This window comes from Monodon monoceros, unplaced genomic scaffold, assembly GCF_005190385.1.
Source record: "Monodon monoceros isolate NGI ecotype Baffin Bay Population unplaced genomic scaffold, NGI_Narwhal_1 Super_Scaffold_7, whole genome shotgun sequence".
Lineage (NCBI taxonomy): Eukaryota > Metazoa > Chordata > Mammalia > Artiodactyla > Monodontidae > Monodon > Monodon monoceros.
In genome coordinates, this window is record NW_021703784.1 from 56116444 (window position 1) to 56133732 (window position 17289).

At 42.0% G+C, this 17289-nt stretch overlaps 1 protein-coding gene across 2 annotated transcripts in view; it reads right to left on the minus strand.

Moving 5' to 3' along the window:
- Positions 1-725: 725 nt before the first annotated feature.
- PPME1 (protein phosphatase methylesterase 1) overlaps positions 726-17289 on the minus strand; it is a 76428-nt gene continuing 59864 nt past the window's right edge. Inside the window, exons 9-14 of one of the 2 annotated variants that reach the window (XM_029208604.1) lie at positions 15168-15291; positions 8976-9105; positions 8032-8076; positions 3977-4041; positions 3284-3351; positions 726-1940 (exon numbers count right to left, since the gene is read on the minus strand). In XM_029208604.1, the coding sequence (XP_029064437.1) occupies positions 1922-1940; positions 3284-3351; positions 3977-4041; positions 8032-8076; positions 8976-9105; positions 15168-15291 (451 nt within the window). In that variant the 3' untranslated portion in view covers positions 726-1921. The remainder of the gene's footprint in view (positions 1941-3283; positions 3352-3976; positions 4042-8031; positions 8077-8975; positions 9106-15167; positions 15292-17289) is intronic. The other variant, XM_029208605.1, reaches the window with a different exon arrangement.

A 17289-nucleotide genomic window follows, 5' to 3' on the forward strand; every position in this document is an offset into this window, starting at 1 on the left:
AGGTTCTAATTTAGGCAGCCTGGCTCCAAAGCCTACTAGGAAGAGGACTCCAACAGTATGTAGAGGATAACCAGGGGAGGGGCTGAGGCAAGGAAAGGAGACATCATAGAACAGAGAATGGACAGGGGTTGGTGGTAGACTGGATATGGATGTAAGAGAGGGTGCCATCTAGGGCACTTTGGCTGCCTGGTTTGGTCAAGTGGAGAGGTGGTGGTATCTATCACTACTGAGTTAGGAAACGTGGGTGGAAGAACAAGTTTTAGGGGGAAGGTGAGTTCGGTTTTAGGAATGGTCAATGAGTGGCTTTTGGACATCTGGGAGATATGGAGAAGTAGATGGATCTAGAGTATCTAGGTATCTAGTAACTCTAGAAGTATCCAGAGTTCAGGAGATATCTAAGTTGTAGACAAAGTTTGGGTGTTGGCAGATTTAAAGCCCTGAGTGCCTGAGGTCATGTGGACGGTGTACAGACTGTCCTGTTCTGGGCCAAAGTCAACACAGCAAATAACTGGAAGAGATGGGACTGGAATATGGTCTCCCGGGCTGCAGTGGAAGCTGGTTCTGTCCATTCCACTGGGCATTATGGATCTGGGAAGCAGGCAGAGCATAAGATGTTGATAGGCTACAGGAAAGAGGTTTTTCTGGTGCTCTATGGTGACTAAATCCAGTGAAATGTTCCCTGCCCCCAGATCAACAGAAATAAGGACAACTCCATAAAGACCAGATAGATAAAGGTTAGGAGATTTATTTTCTTTAAACAAGATCATAAATAACAAAGAAAGTAGGTCCCAGACTTCAGACCCTGCAGCAGGACAGGAATAGGAAGTTGTTGGGTCGAAAGGTGGAGGGGGCTACGCATCACCTAAGACAGTCACAGAAAAGATGGGCTGCAGGAGACTGCCCCTCCCTGCCCTTGGGAATGGCGTGCCTGGGCAGCAGGGGGAGACTGAAGTGCTGTGATGAGGCAGCTGGAAGAGGGCAAATATTGAGGATGCTGGGCTGCACTGATTCTATGAAGAGTAACATGGAAACCACAAATGGCTAAGATAAGCTGTGGGTCTAGAAAAGGCAAGCGGGCACTCTGCACACCTCCAGGGACCAATTATGAAAATGGTTCAATTTGATTCTTAAAAACAACTCCACGGGCCTTAGCCTGTGGCTTTGTGCGTGGGCTGTATTCAACCTGGGTTGCCCTGTGGCAGGTGAGGGCTCAAGAGACCCCTGGAGCAGCCTGGCCTCAGCCCAGGGCAGGTGCCCAGACATGTGGGAGTGGGACCGTGGGCCCTCCCCAGTTGGGAGGCCATGTGCTTGGACTGGCCGGGCCTGATTTTCAGGCTGGTTTCTTGTGATGCTATCCACCCCCCACCCCTGTACCTAAGGATGAGATCCTGGCCCCGCTGGGTCTTCCAAGCCTAGAATAGTAAGACAGGGATAAAAAGGTACCTGACTGGTATTTTATTTAAAAGGGAAAAATAAGGACCATCCCGCACGTGGTCCATCCCATGAGGTAGGGCAGGACCATGGCAAGAACAATCTCAAGGAATGGAGGTCCCTGAGCCTGGGGAAACATATGGACGCAGGTGCATTGCCTAATGCCAGGAATAGGGGCCCAGGGTTCCGATGGAGGCTTCACCCTAGGCAAGGCAGGGAGGACAGGCAGGGGCTACCCCTGAACAGGGAAGGGATAGGAGCTGGGGAGCCTTAAACTGGGGAGACCAATGTTGGTCAAAGGCCCTGGAAAACAATGCTTTCGGCAGGAATACACGAAAGGGTTTGTACATCTGGGGATGCCCGTCTATAGGGAGCCGGTGTCACATGGTCGGGCAGGATGGTGAGGAGGAGACAGCGGCATCACAGTGGCCTCTGGTGCGATGTATTTACAACAGAGCTCAGTGTTGAGGGAGGGAAGGAGAGCAGGTCACTAACAGCCAGGAAACACACTGTGAAGAGTAGAAAGAGAGTGGAAAACAATGTGACCGTCACTAGCTTTCCCCCTGCTTACCCTGTCTCATCCAGGAAACCCTCCCTAATGATCACCAAGGCCTTTGTAGATCTCTCCCACCTCTTCTCAGCCCCATCCAGGGCAAGACACAGGGTCTGCTCTCAGGGTACTGCCGATTTGACCACAGCTCCAAATGGGCCAGGGGCCCCAAACGCTGCTTATTAAGCGAAACTAAGTCTTTATTTTGATTCCTGGGATCCATCAATGGTCAGCTGCTTGACGGGTGGTTTGGCATAAGGGAATCACTTGTGTGGCTCACTGTACCAGGCTCCTGTCCTCATTTCCAATGCCTACCCTGCTCTGTCATCCACACCTCCTAGGCCCTGGCATTCAGAACTCCCTAATGCAGAAACCCTTTCTTTTTCTTCAACATTTTTTCTTCTTCAAACTTCCTGAGGGTGGGGAACAAGTTCCCCTAGACCATCATCAAAATCAGATAAGAGACTTCCCAACTGGCAGGTGTGACTCTTCATTAGGCCTGTGGGCTCTCTGAGGATCAGGGGCCTCCTGTAGCAAAGACTGGGAGCTCCCTGAGGTGGGGCCGGGACCGTGTTGTTTGGGTCACCATGCCTCTTTTCCTCCTCCTCCTCAACAAAGAGACCTACTATGTCTGCCTAATCACACGGAGAGCTTCCTAGGATGAGGGGCATCCTTGTTCCTCTAGACCCAGTGGTTCTCAACTGGGAATGACTTTGCCTCTCTTGAGACACTTGGTAAAATCTAGAAACATGTTTGCCTGTCACAGCTGTGTGTGTTCAGGGGTGCTACCGGCTTCTGGTACGTAAAGGCCAGGGATGTTGTTCAACATGCTACAGTGCACAGAACAGCCCGCGCCGCAAAGGATTACCCAACCCAAATGTTACTAGTGCTGGGGTTGGAATCCCTGCTCCGGATCCCTACACAGCCTCAAGACCTGCCCCACCTTCCTTGGCAGCAGGGCAGGAGAAGGCATATTGAATTTCTCTGAGAGCCTGGAAAAGGACGGATTCCCATCCCAGCCTCCACAGGAAGGGGCATCTTAAGAAGAAGTATGCATCACAGTGAGGGTGGGGGACTAGGCATCATTTAATGTCAGCTAGGCAACAACTCACTGAACCAGAGCACATGGAAAGAACCAACCATGGCTTTGCAGAAACACACATGCTGGGCTCTGTGTTGAAGAGGAAGAAGAAAGGCAAGGTGACCTAAACCAGGCAGGGGTAAGGCAGAGATACCTATAACCTTGCAAATATCTCTTTGTTGGAGCACTGCTGGGCTCCTTAAACCTTTGTACTTCCTTACCACTGGAATCCACCGATGGGCTCTGCAAACCTGTGCCGAATCAGGAAAGTGGCAACAGCTTCAGCTACCTGGAAAAGGGAGAGATGTTCCAGGCCACGTTAAGGGTAGCAATGGGGTTCATCCTTGGAGGTCTGGTGGGCTTCTGTTGGAAGGTAAGGCTCTCTGGTGGACTCATGGGTCCTACAGTTCTGAGGAGCCTGAAATCAAAAGGACCTGGGTCCTGGCAGGGCTGGGAGACTCCTCCCCACCATTTGCCAGGGATGGGTCCAGAGAAGTCAAGAGGAATGATGTGAAGGCTTATTTATCCCCTTAGAGTTACAAAGCACTTTTTTCCTACAGGAGGAGCACATATTAATTCCTAACTGTGACTGTGGTTTAGGGAGCAGTTTCTACCCAATTATCCCTTCTACCATCTGGCTTTCGGGGGCAATGGAGAAGTAGAGCTTAAGATCTTAACCATAGGGCCCTGGGTGAAACAGCAGGGTGCCAGTAACTCCTCAGCCCATACACACAAAGCCAAGACCAGAAGCAGCCGCCAGGGAGAGGTCTAGGGAGCTGGTGGAGTCCCATCTGTGTAGGCCCCACAGCAGCTGCTGCAGGCGACACAGGCTGACTCAGAGGCTGGTTCTACCTTCTGTGAGACGCACAGTTATTCCACGTTGTCCTTTTACATTCATCAAGCACCAGACTCACCTTGTCTGGAGCGTCCTCATGGACTGCATGGCCACACTGGGGTAGGACCTGCATCTGGAACTTCCCTGGGGAAGATACAAACCAAAGCCACCTCAGGGACTAAAATGGTCCTCTCCTTACCATCTCTGCAGCCTCACAGGTCACTCCAGGAGGCCAGGACTCCCCCATCCCCTCCCTGCCAATACTCTGGACCCAATTACACCTAGCCTTTGAGGAGGATGGTAATACTTGAAATTGTAACCTTGAGCAAATCATTTTCCCTTCACTTTTTCTTTCTACACCTATTTAGTATGCATTTGCTTTGGGCCAGACACATAGAAACAGTTCCTGTATACACTACAGTCTAGTGGGAGAGCAAAACATAAAAACCAACATTTTAATGCAGCATGTAGTTCCTATGATAACACAGAGCATATGGAACTGGAAAAACACAAGAAGAGGGGCTTTGCAATCAAATAGGGATCCAGGAAGGCTTCCCACACAGAAAAAATAACTTACACAAAGAAAGAAGGATGAAATGGTATTTGCTCCTGAAAAGAAAAACTTTGGCATGGTGCTCATGAGAGTTAACAATGAGGCTGGAGAGGTAAGCAGGGACCATACCATTAAGGGGTTTGTAGGCCATGTTAAGGACTTTGAGATTTATTATTACAATAATAAGTTACCATTTGAGTGCTTAACTATGTGCCAGACACGGTACTGGGCACTTTCTCACACTGTCCTGTAGAACACTGTAAGCTCACAACTAATGTGACAGTTATTAAGAATGAACAGAAATGATTGATAAAGCAAGATCTCTAAGGAGACTAAAGAATACGGGACCCAGAGCTCCCACAGGTAGAGAGAGCAGACTCTCAGAGCCTCAGAATAAGGGAGTAAGCTCTGGAAGTCCTTCTGGCTATCACATTCTGGGATTCTTACCCCAGTTACATAGTGCTTTAAAATCTTTTTTCAAAATACTCATCTACCCATTTTTTAAGTTGATTCTCAAATTTACCCTATAAAATTAAGCAGGACAAATACTGAAATTCTTTTTTGAGATGATGAAACCAAGGCCTTGATTAGTGAAGTGATTTGCCCAAGGCCACTTAATTAGTCAGCAGAGGAACTAAGACCATTCCCTCCAGTAAGGTCCTGCTTATGCCCCTCTTCCTGCAGTAAGCTGCCGCTGGGTGCTCCAGCCTAGTCCCCTCTCCCCTGTATCTCCTAATGTACTACTGTTAATGCATTTAATGGATCCAAACACAGAGCAGCTTGTGCCCCTGTTGTTCTGTAAACTAATATCTATATGCCACTGGTGCTTGCCCCCCCCCAGGAGTGTGTCATTTCTATAAGAACAGGGCTAATATCATTACTTGCTCTATATCCCTAATAGGGCCCAACCCAGGGCTAGATATTAAATAAGCGCTTAGTAAGTTTTGGATGAATGAACGATCGAGCAAATAACCTGATAAAACTTAAAACTCAAACCTTGATGACTGGGGCTGCATTTTTCACTCCTCTTTGGAAGAGTGGGTATAAGGAATCAGGGAGAGCTCACACATACTAACAATGCTGTACCCAGTACACATAAAATAACATAATCATGGGTAATCCTCACAATTATTCTATGAGGTGGGCATATTTCCAACTCCATATTATTTTATTTATTTATTTTTGTCTGCATCGGGTCTTCGTTGCTGCATGCGGGCTTTCTCTAGTTGCTGCGAGCGGAGGCTACTCTTCATTGCAGTGCGTGGGCTTCTCATTGCGGTGGCTTCTCTTGTTGCGGAGCACGGGCTTTAGGCGCACAGGCTTCAGTAGTTGTGGCATGTGGGCTCAGCAGTTGTGGCTCGCGGGCTCTAGAGCGCAGGCTCAGTAGTTGTAGAACATGGGCTTAGTTGCTCCACGGCATGTGAGATCTTCCAGGATGAGGGCTCGAACCCATGTCCCCTGCACTGGCAGGTGAATTCTTAACCACTGTGCCACCAGGGAAGCCCCTCCCTGCCTATCCTACAGATGAGGAACTTTAGGTTCAGAGAGCCTAAATCATTCACCTAAGTTGCACCATCAATGAGTGCTGGATTTCTAGGATTCAGCAACTAATTCAGCTGGTTTAAACAGTGCTGGGAAAGCTGTGGTTTGAAATCTGTGGTGATTTAGCCATTTCCTTTTGTTTTATGGATGTCATTACTCTCTATACATACTCATGGGATGCTTTGAAAGAGAAGGTGGTCTTGGCATAAACCTTACTGGGGAAACAGGAGGGATTTAATGAGGTATCAGGAGTGCCTCCTAGACACAATGAAGCCATCATTTATTTTACTTCACCCACATTTTCTCATTTAAACCTCACACAATTGAATTATTTCATTATCTCCATTCGATAGATGAAGAAACTCAGAATTAAGGAAGTCAGCAATCCACTCGGGCCACAAAACCAGTAAGAGTGATTCAAACCCAGGACTGTCTGCTTCCAAGGCTGGTGATCAACACTGATTCCAAATGCTATTCTAGTCAAGATTAACTGCTTTCAGATAGCATCAAGAGCTATGTCTGATTCTTCTGTGTGCTCAGCATCAAGCACAGGTCTTACACCTAGGTCTTTTCTTGCTTAGAAAAGGTTTGCTTAATTGAATTTACGGAAAAATGTCTAGGCTCAGAATAACCAACATCAGGACTTCCCTGGTGGCACAGTGGTTAAGAATCCGCCTCCCAATACAAGGGACTGGGGTTTGAGCCCTGGTCCGGGAAGATCCCACATGCCGCAGAGCAACTAAGCCCGTGCGCCACAACTACTGAGCCTGCACTCTACAGCCCACGAGCCACAACAACTGAGCCCACATGCCACAACTACTGAAGCCCGCATGCCTAGAGCCCGTGCTCCGCAACAAGAGAAGCCAACAAAATGAGAAGTCCATGCACCACAACGAAGAGTAGCCCCCGCTTGCCGCAACTAGAGAAAGCCCACGTGCAGCAACAAAGACCTGATGCAGCCGAAAATAAATTTAAAAATAAAATAGAATTACCAACATCAGTGCCAAAAAAATCACATAGTCCCAGCCCATGGTCCTGCTCAAGGCCTCAGGACACTATGTAGTTGGGGGAAGGGAAGGGTATGGTATGAAGGTCTAAGGTCAGAGTTTGATAAATCATTCAGAGGCCTTTGAACAACTATTATCAAGGAAAATAGCCCCCTTCTCTGTGGAGAGCTTGAGGACAGCTCAAGGAACAGTCTGAGGGGCCCATGAGACATCCAAGTAGAGATGTCCAGCAGGTTTGATACATGGAGAGGTATGAGTCAGATGTTTCGTTTTGGGAGTTATCAGGGTATAAATGAGAGCCATGAGATTGCCCAGGGAGAGTAAGTAGAAAAGAAGGAAGGTCAAGAACAGAATCTGCTTAAGCTTGAAACCTTGGCCTTGGAGTTAGCACCTCTTCTTCCTATAACCCAAAGTTGCCAGTGACTACTGACTTCACCTTCACCAGGCCTTTCATCTGTACTAAAGCCAAAAGCTTCCATGAAATTGGTTCCACTACCTCCACAGTCATCTAGCCAATACACCTGGACCTAAGCACAACATGTCACTTTCCTACTCATTATACCTCACAATCCTTGTGAGGTTGCCATCAATTTTCTCATTTTATAGACCGAGAAAACTAAAGCTAAGGCAGGTCAAGTAACTTGCCCAAGGTCAAAAAAATTAGTAGGAAGGAAGCAATACTCAAACGCATTTCTCAGAGCCCTTGCTTTTACCACCTCATTATGCTGTCTTCTAAATAGAGTTCAACCTTTTTGTATCTGGGTTATCTTGGACCTTTCCCTTTCCTAAGAATTCGAACAATAATAAAAATACTGATCAGTATTCAGAATATCTTTCACAATATTGTATATTTACACAGAGTACTTTATAGTTTATAATGCCCCTTTCAAAGACATTGCCTCACTTTAATCCTTACAACTCTGAGGCATATGTGGTAGTACAATTCCCATTTTTAGATGGAAAATTTCCACATGACTCTGCCCATTTCTCTGCCCTCAGGGGACCTAGGAACATAATTTCTTCACAGCTTACCTTGCATTTGGCCAATAGTCAGATCTTTATCCAATCTATCAACACCTAGAACAAAATAAGAGAATCCATAAGTAGCTTGCTAGAAAAAAGCTGTGTGAAATAGGCTTTGCTGTTCAATAATGAAGTAAAAATTGCTAGAGTTGTAAACATGATGACATTCTCAATTCATGTTAATGCCAATCCTAACTCCCTGAGGGTATATTCTCACCACATGAAGCTTTCTAGGCTGAGGTTCCCCGTAACCACTTTGCTTGTTTAAGCTGGTTTCTGAAAATAGGGTTTTACTTTTCAAATTTCCATTATCCTCAGAATATCCTTATACCACTCAAGGAGAGGACTTGGGCTTGACCAGGTAGAGGCCAGGCCAGAATTCGGCCATCCCAGGTGGATGCTTATGCTTAGTTAGGTTTAGGGATTTGGCAAAGGGAGGAGAAAGGGCACAAATGAGTGAGGATGGTACTTCACTTTGGAAGTCGCTACCCATTTGGTAAATAGTTTTAACAAAGACATGCTGAGATGACAATATACATACACTGCTAGGGACTCAACTGTGTTCCCCCCAAATTTATATGATGAAGGCCTAATTCACAATGTGACCATATTTGGAGATATGGAAGTAATTAAGGTTAAATGAGGAAGTAATTAAGGTTAAATGCGGTCATAAGGGTAGGGCCCTCACAGGACAGGATTAGTGTCCTTATAAGAATAAACAGCAGAGAGCTAGCTTGTTCTCGCTCTCTCTGCCATGTAAGGACACAGTGAAAAGGTGGTTGTTTGCAAGTCAGTAAGAAAGCTCTTAGCAGAACTCGACCAGTCTGGAACCCTTATCTCAGACTTCCAGCCTCTAGAACTGTGCGAAAATTAATCTGTTGTTTAAGCCACCCAGTCTATTGTATTTTGTCATGGCAGCCCAAGCTGACTAATAAAAACACATACACACTTACCAGCCAGGAGCAGCAATTTCGGAATAGGACAACTAAGAAAGAGATTGGATAAGCCTCGGAACCAGCCATCCCAGTATTTTTCTGTTTTTGCCAGTTCAATTCTCCAAGTGTAAGGATGGTCTTTCTTGGTCTGGAGGAAGAAGAGCAAGTTTTGAGTCTCTGAGGGCAACCCCTGGAGGAACAGGATAAAAACTAGGTCCCTGGGAAAAGGAAAGGGAAGGAAACTAGCACATATTAAGAGCTTACCGTGTCCCTGACATTTTAATATACATTTAATCCTTATAACAGCCTTGTGACATAGGTTATTGTTGTAATTTCCATGTTTAGATAATCAGAAGTTTACTTTTTACTTCTATTAGTTTCAGTGAACCTAGGAAACTTTCTTAAGATCACAAACCTAGTAAATGGTAAGGCCAAGATTGAGCTTCTTATACTCATTTGGCAAAAAGAACACATCATCAGAAGAATAACTACAAAAACACATTGTAGTATGAAAAATGCTTACAATATAATATTAAGTGAAAGAAGCAGAGTACAACATGTCATCTAAGTTAGGATTACTACTGGAAAAATATGGTATACTTTGGGAAAGAACTGGAAGGGAAAACTGAAAATATGTTGATTTGTTCATAGAACATGTTTTCTTATATTTTTATTTATGACAATGATATAATGTTCCTGCAATGGTAATTTAAAAAAGGAAAACTGACACAAATATGACAAAATGTCAATATCTGTTCAATCTCGATATAAAGTAGATGGCACAGAGTATGCACTCATCAAATACAAGCTGAACAAATAAAAGGTTCTCTATACTTTTCTGCATCAAAATTTTGAAATATTATAACTGAAATAATTAGATGACCACATATCAACCAAAATATGAAAATCTAGAAGTGAGCATGAGACAGCATATATTGTATTAAAGATCACCACATGGTTAAGATGTTCATACTACCCAAATGATCTGCAGATTTAACACAATATCAAAATCCCAATGGCATTTTTTGCAAAAATAGAAAAATTCATCCTAAAATTCATATAGAATCTCAAGGGACCCCAAATAGCCAAAGCAATTTTAATAAAGAAGAACAAAATTGGAGGACTCATGCTCTCTGATTTCAAAATATATTACAAAGTTACAGTAATCAAAACAGCATAGTACTGATATAAAGACAGACAAATAGAGCAATGGAATAAAAACTTCGAGAGCCCAGAAATAAACTCTCACATATACAGTCGAATGATCTTTGATAAGGATGCTGAGACTACTCAATGGAGAAAGGACACTCTTTTCAACAAATGGTGCTGGGGAAACTGGATATCCATAAGCAAAAGAATGAAGTTGGACAACATACAAAAATTAACTCAAATGGATTAAAACCTAAATATAAAAACCTACAACTGTAAAAGTTCTAGAAGAAAGCATCATGAAACTTTTCACGACATTGGACTTAGCAATGATTTCTTGGTTATGGAACCAAAAGCAGAGGCAACAAAAGTAAAAATAGATAAATGGACTATATCAAACTTAAAAACATTTGTGCATCAAAGAACTCAATCAATAGAGTGAAAAGGCATACCACTGAATGGGAGAAAATATCTGCAAGTCATGTATCTCATAAGGAGTTAATATCCAAAGGACATAAAAGAATTCCTGTAACTCAACAACAAAAAAAATCAAATAACCTCATTTAAAAATGGGCATAGGACTTTAACAGACATTTCTCCAAAGAAGATGTACAAACAGCTGATAAGTACATGAAAAGATGTTCCAACAGCACTTATTATTAAGAGATCAGCTGCTATGAACATGGGTGTGCAAATATCTATTCAAGACCCTGCTTTCATTTCTTTTGGGTATATACCCAAAAGTGAGATTGCTGGATCATAACGTAGTTCTATTTTTAATTTTTTGAGTAACTGCCATACCATGTTTAATAGTGATTGTACCATTTTGTAATCCCACCAATAGTGCACAATGGTTCCAATTTCTCCACGTCCTTGCCAATACTTGTTATTTTGGGTTTTTTTGGCAGTAGCCACCCTAATGGGTACAAAGTGATATTTATGGTTTTGATTTGCATTTGATTTGATTTGCATTGATCATTAATGATCACAAATGCTATATGAGTCCACTTATATGAGGTATCTAAAATATAGTGAAATTCACAGAAACAGAAAGTAGAATGGTGATTATTAGGGGTTGGGGGAAGCGGGAAAGGGGAGTTGTTGTTTAATGGGTACAGAGTTTCAGTTTTGCAAGATAAGAAAATTCTGGAAACTGGTTGCACAACAGTGTGAATATATTTAATATTACTGAACTATACACTTTAAAATGGTTAAGATGGTAAATTTTATGTTGTGTGTGTTTTTTACCACAATTTAAAAAAAAGATCACTGGATGGGGAGTCAGGAAACTTGGATCTTCTAGATCTCACTAAACAACTCATTCTATTCTCTTCTATTAATATTTTCTAGACACAGGACACTTTGAAATGAACACTAATTGTCATTTCAACTTGGAACCTCAGCCTGTCCTACTGCATGCAGTGCTTCCCATTTATGAGTCATTTATAAGAGATCAGCTCCACAGAGACAGCATAATCTCACAAGCCGCTCCCAAATGCATACTAGATTTCATCCGCAAATACAACTCAATAATAAAAAGACAAATAACCCTATTTAAAAATGGGCAAAAGATATGAAGAGATATTTCTCCAGAGAAGATACATAAATGGCCAATAAGCACATGAAAAGATGCTCAACATCAATAGTCATTAGAAAAATGTAAATCAAAACCACAGATATGAGATTCCACTTCATACTAGGATGGCTATAATCAAAAAGAAAGACAGTAATAAGTGCTGGCAAGGATACAGAAAAACTGGATCCCTCATACACTGCTAGTGCGAATATGAAATGATGCAGGCACTTTGGAAAACAGAATGGCTGTTCCTCAAATGAGTTACCATCCGGCAATTCCACTCACAGGTATATACCCAAGAGAATAAAAACCTATGCCCATGCAAAAATTTTTACTTGAATGTTTATATCAGCATTATTCCTAATAGACAAAAAGTGGAAATAACCCACATGTCCATTAACTGATGAATGGATTAAAAGTGTGGTCTATCAAAGTGGTTACCAGGGGCTTCCCTGGTGGCGCAGTGGTTGAGAGTCTGCCTGCCAATGCAGGGGACACGGGTTCATGCCCCGGTCCGGGAAGATCCCACATGCCACGGAGCAGCTGGGCCTGTGAGCCATGGCTGCTGAGCCTGCGTGTCCAGAGCCTGTGCTCCACAACGGGAGAGGCCACAACAGTGAGAGGCCCGCATACCGCAAAAAAAAAAAAAAAAAAAAAAAAAAAAGTGGTTACCAGGCCAGAGGCTGGAAGGTAGAAGAATAGATAGAAGTTGGTAAAAGGGTATAAACTTTCAGTTATAAGATGAAAAAGGTCTGAGGATCTAATTAATATAAAACACAATTATAGTGACTATAGTTGACAATAATGTATTGTATAACTGAAATCTGCTAAGAGAGTAAACTTACATGTCCTCAAAAACACACACAAAAAAGGTAAATCTGTGAGGTGATGGATGTGTTAACTCATTGAGGAGTATCCTTTCACAAGGCATCTGTTCATCACATTGTACACTTTAAATATCTTACAATTTTAATTGGCAATTATACCTCAATAAATCTGAAAAAAAAGTCTATCTATACAATGGAATATTATTCAGCCATAAATAGGAATGAAGTACTGATACATGCTACAACAGAATGAACCTGGAAAACATTATGCGATGGAATGGAAGTCATGGAAGATCACATACTGCATAATTCCACTTATATTAAATGCTCAGATTAGGCAAATCTGTGGAGATGGAAAGTAGATTAGTGATTGCCTAGATCTGGAAAGGATGGAGAGAAATGGAAAATGACTGCAAATGAGTAAGACATTTCTTTTAAAAGTGACGAAAATGTTCTAAGATTAGATTGTTGTGATGGTTGCACAACTGTGACTGTACTAAAAATCACTGAATGGTATACTTTGGATGAGTTACCTTTCAATAAAGCAGTCCGAAAAAGAAAGAGATTTATGCACAAAGGAATATCTCCTGGACAAGTGAAGTTTATTCCTTTAAGGATCAAAGCTTAAATGTTTTCCCTTTCTTTTCTGTATTTTAACCATTTTGTATTAGATTCTCCCCATCCCCAATAAAAATGTATAGCTTGTTTTCTTTTACAGAGCAGAGTGGATGCAACTGACCTCTTATGTATGCCTCAGGGTCATTTGAAACACAACTTTTTATATTGTGCTAAACAGAGATGCCCCTATGAAGCTTTGCCCGGTTTTTTGTGCTGTTGTTGTTAAGTTTAATTGGCATTATTAACATTTTCTCCATCATTTTTATTTATTTTTCCTTTGAGATATAACTGACATACAACATTGTTTAAGTTTACGGTGTACAACATGTTCATCTGATACATTTATATATTGCAATATGATTACCACCATAGTGTTACCTAACACCTACCTCTAACATGTCATATAATTATCATTTTTTTGTGGTGGGAACAATTAAGATCTAGTGTCTTAGCAACTTTGAAGTTTATAATACAGTATTGTTGCCTATAATTACTGTGCTGTGCATCAGATCTCCAGGACTTATCTACTAGTTGCAAGAAGTTGTTGACTACTAGAGTTTCTCTGTGTCCTTCCTCAGGTGGAGACTGTTTAGCTATGCTCCTCATTGACTGATATGCCTCAGTTTGACCTCCTAACAAAACTGCTGGAGTTCATAAAACCCCATACAATAGGCCCTATAAAAAATTATAAGGAAAAAATGAGTTGGAATTAAAAACCAGAGGATCTAGATGTGTTTTAGCACTAACATTTATATGTGACCATAAGCAAGTATCTGCATCTGAGTTGTAAAACAGTGTTAATACCTACAATGCAGAGGCAAAATGAGAACTAGAGATATTAATGTGAAGCATTCAGTATAGATCCTAGCACATAAAAGGTAAAACGTAACTGATAGTTTGTATCAGTCTCAAATCTACTAAACACTAATTGATTACCCTGAACAAATCTCTTCATCTCTGAGTCTCAGTTTCTGTAGTGTTAACATGTGAGAAAAGGTCTCCCCTCGTCTCACAGAGTGTTGGAGGGCAAACTGATCATGCATTATTTATAATTTTGTAAACTCCAAAGAGGTACAAAGTATTATTCATCGATCTTAAGGATGACAAGAAGATCCTCATTAAATTAAAAATACTGTTTAAAAAAAATGCACCCTCTTCCTTGCTAACACTAGCATCTCCAAATGCAAAGGAATATGTGGTATACACCAAGTATACATAAGTAAGGTTAGTAACATCTTACTAATTCCCTGTCATTAGTAAGATGTTCATAATCCATCCCAGAAAGTCTATGGCTCACACTCACTCATCATTTCCCAGAAAAAGCACCCCTTCCCACTGGTGTCCTCAAATCAGTTGCTCAGCAAGTTCTCACAGAACACTCACTATGCACACAACCCTGAGCTATACACTGAAGGAAATTCACACAGAACATCAATTTCTGCCCTCAAAATACATAGGATATTTTTGTTGGGAGACAATTCTTATGTTATTAGAGGACACTGAATCTGCATTCTAGGGATGACTATAAGAAAACCATAATATTTTGAATGTGGCTTATGAAAATCAGTTCTATGACTTGGTCACAACTTCAGAAAAGAAAGTGCTAAGGTGTGTCCTACAGGCTCTCAGTGCTGTACTGCAGAGGGACTAATATAAACTGGGGTCAGAAAGCTTCCCCAAGGAGATACACCTTGAAAGATGGGAAGGATCTGGATAAGTTTAGGGTAGACTGGTACGAAATGGGATTTTCTCATGAGATAAATCACAGGAACAGAAGTACAGAGGTGGGAAAGGGCCTGATGAGAAAGCAGTCTGCTTGAGGGTAGGGTAGTACTGTAAGTTTTATGTTCCAATTTGTCAGAGCCATCAACAGTGCTTTATATCTTACAGTTAATCTAAGTATCTATTACGATGGTATCTTCGTCTCCTAAAATATCTAACAATGGACAAAAAGAACAATGTTACCTCCCTTTCGCACCTTACACACTTTTGAACCATTCCCTAACCCATCCTTCCAAGTGTATTCAGGCTTTCACCCACCTCCATGTCATCTTCCTTTTTCCTTTTGTTTACTGACTCACTTCCTTCTTCGTCTTCTTCTTCTTCCTCTATGATTCCTTCTACTATAGATTTGGAGCCTTCTGGACTTGTAATTCCTTCACACCTATGGTTTTTAAAAAAAAAAAGTGTTATCACACACCTCTCTTCTACACACAAATTACCTTAGAGATGCTGATATTTATGGCCTTTTATAATCAAATATTAGTTTAAACTTAACAGTGCTCCTGGGAGAAGGAGGGTGTGAAAAACGTGCATTTTAAAATGTACAAAAGTTGACCAGGACTGTGGAAGTCATCACCAATGTTTGACTATACTCCAAGGGCTGGTTCCCAGTTCCTGCAGCAATACTGACCCACAGAAGGGAGTAACCATTTCCTGAGGCATGGTGACAAGAGTTTTATTGGCGTTATCTTATATAATCCTCATAGCAATCCCATAAAGTAGCTCTGAAGAGTTAAAAATTGTCCAGGATCACTTAGCTCATGAGTGGATAAGCCTGGGAGGCAGATCCAGGCCCAATTAACTCTAAAACATAGTGCTTTTCTACTGTACCCTGCCTGTAGTAGAACAAGGCTCAAACAGATTGGTAAAGGGCCTCCATTTTTAATGAGCTGACAGAAACTGGCAATTACAGTAACCAGGGCCACTGGTGGTGTAGTGGTTGAGAGTCTGCCTGCCAATGCAGGGGACATGGGCTTGAGCCCTGGTCCGGGAAGATCACACATGCCACGGAGCAACTAGGCCCGTGCACCACAACTACTGAACCTGCGCTCTAGAGCCTGCGAGCCACAACTGCTGGGCCTGCGTGCTGCAACTACTGAAGACCATGCTCTGCAATGAGAAGCCACCGCAATGAGACGCCCGCGCACCACAACGAAGAGTAGCCCTTGCTCGATGCAACTAGAGAAAGCCCGTGTGCAGCAATGAAGACCCAATGCAGCCAAAAATAAAAATAAATAAATTAATAAAAAATAGATTAAAAAAAAACAATAACCAGGGCCAGATAAACCTTAGACATCAACACATCTGATGCAACCAATTATTGTTGTTTTTCATCTAAAAATATTATCTCCATTATGTAATTAGGTAGAAAAATTATTATAGGAACAGCTGGTACCATAATTCCTTTTAAAGAGAACTCGGAAAAAAATACATTGACAAGTGTTAAAGGTAAAAACCTCAACAGCCTATGCAGCAGCTAGGGCCAAGGTCTGCTCTGCATGATAATGTTATTTTGCCCTTGAAAAGGGAGAGAGAAAGGAGGAAAGGAGAGAGAACAAGCAAGACAAAAAGAGACTGGGATAAATTCAAGGGTCAGTCAAGCTTCAGTGGTGGATTTTTAAGAATAACTTCTCCTTCTCTGTCTCCTCTACCAAACCTTCAGTGACCTGTATGTTCACAAGTGTTTTGTTAAGTGGGGGTTTTCTTAGGAACTTAGGGTGTCAAGTTTCACATCTAGGTCAAAGTATCAAAGAAACAACATGTGCTTTGGGAGTGGAATGAGAGGTTCAAGAGAATTATACCTAGATCAAGAAGGGCAAGAAGGTTCCAGTGAATATCTATGTCACAATTAAAACACACAGACTCTTACATACATAGGTTTACATATTTAGGGAAAACACCACGTGAAGTAAAAATTTACAAATCAGCAAACTACCTGCATACAAGCCATGTAAATTAACTCCCTTTCAAAATGCTTTACCACTGCTTAGACAAGTCAGATCTCAAAATATTTAAGCATTGAAAAGTGAGCAGCCTCACAGCTTATTTAAAACCTCTGCATTGTGCCTGCCAGATATTACTACGCAAATTTCCCTTTCCCTTTTTATATTATGGATATAAAATCCATAATATAGGCCTTGAAGTCAAATACACGGGAATCTGAATATGAGCTCTATCATTCATTAGCTAGTGATCCCGGGAAAGTCACTTTACCTTTCTGAACTTCCATTTCCTCCCCTATAAAATGATAGTTACCTTGAAGAGGTATGGTAAGGATTAAATGAGATAGTGCAAATGAATGAATGAATGAATGAATCTAGGTAGTGATCATCAATGGCTACTAACATTAAAAAAATAAAAGAGACAACCAGACCATTAT